This window comes from Atractosteus spatula, chromosome 21, assembly GCF_055471065.1.
Source record: "Atractosteus spatula isolate fAtrSpa1 chromosome 21, fAtrSpa1.hap1, whole genome shotgun sequence".
NCBI classification, from domain to species: domain Eukaryota; kingdom Metazoa; phylum Chordata; class Actinopteri; order Semionotiformes; family Lepisosteidae; genus Atractosteus; species Atractosteus spatula.
The window spans coordinates 6,373,518-6,379,517 of record NC_142726.1 but is presented as its reverse complement, the minus strand read 5'-3'; the positions used below and the strand labels follow the sequence as shown (position 1 = coordinate 6,379,517).

The 6,000-nt window shown below is 39.8% G+C and overlaps 1 protein-coding gene across 1 annotated transcript in view; it reads right to left on the bottom strand.

The window, feature by feature from the left end:
* Positions 1 to 424: 424 nt before the first annotated feature.
* Positions 425 to 6,000, bottom strand: part of smpd3 (sphingomyelin phosphodiesterase 3) — a 79,474-nt gene continuing 73,898 nt past the window's right edge. The window contains exon 8 of the mRNA XM_088938759.1: positions 425 to 4,212. Within this exon, the coding sequence (XP_088794885.1) occupies positions 4,111 to 4,212 (102 nt within the window). The 3' untranslated portion in view covers positions 425 to 4,110. The remainder of the gene's footprint in view (positions 4,213 to 6,000) is intronic.

Here is a 6,000-nt window from a genome sequence, read left to right as displayed (position 1 = left end):
ATTCAGATTCAAATCCAGTTTACCAAAGACGTTTTTGGAACACAAGCTACAATATGCTGTATTTGTTCTTCAAATAATTCTGCACAATAATTATAACAATTTTCAACGTACTTCATTAAATGAATAACTGATTATTATAACTTCATTTCCATAAAATAGCATCTGGAAAATCTTAAATTTTAAACTGTTTAGACTTCATGTGGTTACAACTGCTCAGTGAATAGTAATAAAATTGTTAGCAGCAGTCTAAAGGTTAATATTTGAACATAAATGCTTGTGGATTTCTTGCTATTCATTCTAATATGGTACCTCTGCACCTGATTTTAGTGTTCTTTTTAATGACTGACTTAAAAGCAGCACAGGGATTTGACTAATTTCTTTGTAACGTGTTAAGAGTTTGAAACAAAAGGGACTCAGACACAGGTTCAAAGAGGAAACAGTTTTAAAAAGCAGAAGAAATAAGACTTTTGCAGAATGAGCGGCTGTATAAAACATCACTCTTTTGCCTGCCAAACAAAGTCGCTTCTGACTACTTGCCCAACATTCATTTTTTTTAAAAAATGGACAGAGAGAGAAGATGTGCTACAGTATTGTCAGAGAAAGATTAAAAGCCATGTAGCGTATCTTACAGAGAGCATGCAGGAACCACAGTCAAGTAAGATACCCTGTATCTGTTTCAGCATCCTTCAGGCCAGGGGCCCACTCCAGCCCAGGAAACAATCCGTCAAGTCTTCTTCCCATCTGCCAGTAGGATTTGCTAAAAGAGCCACTGGAAAGCAGCACCTCATGAGAGCCCAGGGCAGCAGCTGAGTTTTCCAAATACAGACTCCAGGGAAGGATGTTTTCAAAAAGAAGGCAAGACACATGCAGATTGACAACTGAATAAAAATGATACAAAAATGTAAGAAAAAAAAGAATACACGCATTTCAGAATTGGTGTGTTAGCGTGCCATGGGGTGTGGAGGATTAAAGTATTCAGGGTCTGTTAGTACTGACCTCTGGGACAATAACCAGCACCATGACACGCAGAGCTTGAACTGTTGGTTTAACTCAGCTTCCTCCCCTGGGGTGTGATGTTCTGATGCAATGAGCCTATGAAAGAGCTCAGCACATTCAGGACATGTTCATGAAACTGTGTTGGTGCTGTATATTCCTGAACAGTAAAGCTCAGCTAGACAGAGTTCCATAAACAGAAAGATACTGCAATGAGTGGCAGTATAAATACTGTACATTACAATGGTTCGTGATTTAGCAATGTAAACACCTTACAAAATAGTGGCTGATGCACATGAGGTTCCTTGCGTGTAATGCCGATAATTCCCAGAGTCTTTTTTTTCCCCCAGAATCATCATTTGTTTACCTCGTCTCAAGCAGACCAATTCAAACGAATACTCAACCTGACCCCACAAGTACAGGCTTCTTGCAACAGCCAGAAAAAGAAAAATAACAAACTTGCTGTCAAGCAAACTGTTTCCAGTCATTTGATGCGTCTCGTACATTGAGCCTGGGACGCCAGCACTCTCATGAATAGGACAGAAAAACTTGCAAGGGTCTGACAGCCCTAGTTGTTATTATTTGGCTACAAATAAGCAATGGATGATCAAGGTTAACCTATAAATTGTTTATATATTGGAGATCCTGGCCACATTCTGCAAGTGGCACAGTCTAGATTTGAACCAGTAACCTCCACTCTACAAGCTCCTTTCTGCCTTCGTCCAGTAGAGGCCTTAGTAGATAAGCCTCTCACGAAGTTTACTTTCACAACCTCAACGTACTTTCTTTGTTCATTCTTCTGCACCAGTTTAACTATTTTTAATTTCCTTTTGCAATAAACCTTCACTGCCTCACTGCTCAAATCTCAATTGATAGTTTTCACCTAAATGTGACAACACCACCAGCACATTATGGAAAGCACAGGTTAAGCTCAGGTAATTGTACCTATCCTTAAAGAATACAAGGACAGGTTTTCATTTCTTTATATCTTTTTCTCCTTTTCTGTCCTCAACCAGACACTTTCCAAGAAGATAATAACCTCAACTAACACACTGAGATGATGGCAAAGTGTGATTTATGCTGTCCAGACCACTCTCAGAGATGTCAGTAACAAAAATAGATGCCCCCAAATTTAACTATCTGATCTCCAAGGCTCTCTTGCAGCTTTATTTAAAATAATAATCCAAATCCGGGAAAAGAAACAATTTTAAAACGTTCTGTCTCCAAGTCAGTGGTAGGTCACTTTTCTGATAATGTAAAAAGTTAGACCAAAGGGAATTAAATACCCTTTATCTAACACTTCTGCATTTATACTGTACCTTTCAAGTTAATTTTTCTATTTTTTAAAAGTTTTTTGAAAATATAATTTAGTAAAGAGGAACTTTTACCGTGAGTAAAAAAAACATTTCTGCATTAGTTACTATGACTGTGCTCTCACAGCTTATACTTTGAGAGGCTACAAACAGAACAGCAATCACTCTTTAGCAATTTACATGTCTCTAGATATGAGTCTGTCTTCCCATGACTCGAATCATTTATCTTTTTTTGTGTAAAATTGAAAAGTAGCAGATAAAAAACACGAGGAACAAACAATAAGGGTTTTTTAGTGTCAGTAAAATTTAAAAAGTGTTATGTTTTTAATGCAAGGTCAAGAATCCCATATTAATCTATGACAGTGTTGTCGCTTAGAGAGGCTGGGAAGTTTGGAGTTGGAGAGGGGTAAGAGGCTGTGGAAATACTGCATGGTACTCTCATCAAGCCAGGCCCTTTTATTATCAAAAAGTCATGTGGTTAAATAAAAAAAAACATGCTCTAGGAATACTGAGTTACCTTTAAAAAAGAAACCTGGAATAAACTTCCATAATTGGCAAATGCAGTCAGAGGTGAGGCCCTCTAGATTGAAATCTCTTCAGAAGTGCATTTATACCAACTGGGCATCCATGACATGCAAAACAGCATTCAGAGCAGCAGGTGTGGTAAGGGTGCAATTGTGAGCACTGAATTTACAGCCCTGATTTCCCACCAGCTTTTTAATCCCTAAATTTCGAATGTTAACTTTGAATCCAGTAATGCCTCTTGCAACCAAGCAGACTTAAAGCTTGATGATAACCTTTCAAACGTACATCCCTAATTCCCTTGACATGCCAGGATTTTAGGGACTAGCTACAGCCATCCACAGTCAGTCCTGCAAAAAGGACCATCTGCATTTTTCCATGAAAGCAACAGGGTGTACATTGTACAATACAGAGAATGGAAAGCAGGTGAACTTTGAACTATTTTGGCTGTTAAAACAGTGTTAAGAATTTGGAAAGGTAACTGCAAAAGCTGTGGAATGTCAGCATACAGTAAAAGAAAAAAATATATATATACCAGTATACATATGCATATAAATTTTCTACAAAGATGGTGAGGTAATTTTATAAACCTTAGAAAGACTTTAGAAAAAAAGACACTTAGCAGAAGATTCCTTGAAAAGAGGGAGGGAGAGGAGCCAAGAGGAGAGGGTAGTTTCTCCTCCTTCTCCATGCTGAAACTGTGATAAAGAGCGGGAAATTCCAGTTGCTGGGGAACTCGGTGCTGCACTGTGAGTTTCATGCAACTTTTCAGTTCATTTCAGCGATGCATTTCATGCGAACATTAAATATGTGGATTTCCCCCGTTACTAAATAAACAAAATGTAAACAATCTAATAAATGTCATTCAAATGCTAGACAAAAGAAAAAGAAAAAAAACAGATGAAGTCACAGATGGCAAAGAAACTAAATCGTACTGTGTACTGGTAGAAAAGCATGTTGTTTCTGTAAATTAGAATGGCACTGATCAACTGTACGAAGCTTCTTTGAATCCTTCAGCACTGAGGAGCATGAGGAGCAGAACTGATGGCCTAACAAGAGATGATGGCCCCTAAAACTGTCTCCAGTTGTCCTCATCAAGTTTGTTTTAAATTGAAACGTAGGGGCGTTTTGGCCCAGCTGAGGGGTTTGAGGTCACGGGCAAAGAGGAAATATCTGTGCATCTCTCTCTCTCCTGGTCCATCCATCCTGAGTGTCCAGAGCTGTCTTCCCCCATCTTTCTCCTTCTTCCCATCCCGGTAGTTAGGGCTGGGCTCTGTTTGGCCTAGGGCTCCTCCTCTCCTGTCGACACAGTCAGGCGCATGGACACTGCCAGGTGATCGGTCAGTCCAGCCAGCTGAGTGACGAAACTGTACTCCTCCACATCCTGAAGGGGAACAAGAGGCCCGATCACAACATTTTCTTAAACACATGACCAAAACCAGAGGCAAAGGTCCTCAAACTCAACTCCTGGAGGGTCTTTTGCTTTCTGAATTCTTTGCTACATCTCAGATGGAGATCAGACAGAAAAGTAAGAGACACTGAGCAAATTCAGAGTAGAATTTAGCCAGGACACATGGTTTAACATCACCTCTGTTACAAACAACACCGTGAGATCTTTCATGAGAAAATTAGCTGTCATCCTCACTGATCAGCATGAAAGAAGTTCGTATGATTTCTGACAGCCTGGACCTCATGACAGAAAGTGGCTTTCTTTTTTATCATAAGTCTGTGCTTATGATTTTAAATGAGCTAATTACTTGACCGGTTGGCTATTTCTTCCCAGTCTTTAACATACGGTAGTCCCACAGTGTGATAAGATCAGGTCTACTGTAAATCTGACAGTTTTTTTTCTCTCAAAAACACAACACAGATTATTTTTTTAAAGTATTTAACACTAACACAAACCTTTAATCACATACCAGTAAAGTGGAGAAAGTAAAACCTGTGACCTATCAGTAACAGCTATTGATCAGCAGAGTCATTGCATGAGTTAATATGTGCAGTTGGGACTCTCTAACAGCATGAGAGTGTCTCTCTGTCATCGCTACGGGTGGCTGACAGGACTGTGAAGTGGAATAGTCACCCGTTCCTCTCTCAACAAGACACGAATGCTTTGTATTTGAATCTCATTTTCACTCATTACGAAATGTTGCTTTACTTAATATAATCAGTCTTTTTTGTATCTAATTGCACGCAGTGGTAGGCAAAATCATCCCATCACTCAAAGAATGAGTTTCCTACTCCTCTTCAAGGGGGCTGTCAATCAAAGCTTCAGCTAGCAGCTTGAAGAACGTGTCTCTTCTCTCCATCACAGGTGGAGAGAGCCCAGCTTGTTTCCAACTCATTTTCAGGTTAGGAGATGTCTTGTCATTTCCCTGAACCTCTTGTCCTCTTGTTTCAGGGCAAGAGAGCTCCTTTGAACAGTGCACTGGTCAAGATTGCTTCAACTTGCTTTTTAGTTTGGGAATCTGTTCTAGATTTGCAGGGCCTTGAGTCAAGTGTTGGCTCCTAACCAAGGGTTAAAATGTTTGAGCAGCCCACAATCGGCCGCAGGGTAATAATTTGATTTCCCCTTAAAATGTGACTTTTGTGAGTCAGCAGGTTTTTTTTTTTATCTCGTTGAAGTTAACAGAGGCCGGAAGTCAAGCTGGTTGCCATGACAGTAGCCCAGCACTGGGAGCCAAACTGCATTCAGACCAGTTCCTTCAGCTGCCTGGCAACTAACTAACTGTCCAGTCAGAGCTAGGCCCAATATTTTTGGTCAATGTAATGCAGTAATGCCAAGTGCATTTTAGGGGTGCAGGGCAAAGCAATCAGAGCACATTTTTGGGAGGTGGGGGGTTGATATAGTGGTGTAAAGAGACGGGAAATGCAGAAGACAACACTCTAACAATTCAATCTTGGTACTTTTGAGAGAGAAAAAAATACATTTTAGAAAGTGGCCAATTAAAAAAAAATGTTTTTAAAAGCCCCATTTATGGTACCATAGCTAACCCGGTTCAGCTGAGTGGTTTCACACTGCAATTTAAACAAGCATGGCCAAACCAAACCCAGGATAAGAGATTACTAATTACGCATTCTGACTCCTTGAAAAAACAGCTTTTGGTCATGCCAAGCGAGCTGTTCTGCAGAGATTAAATGACACAAGTGGTGAAAAAAATCTTTTGTATGC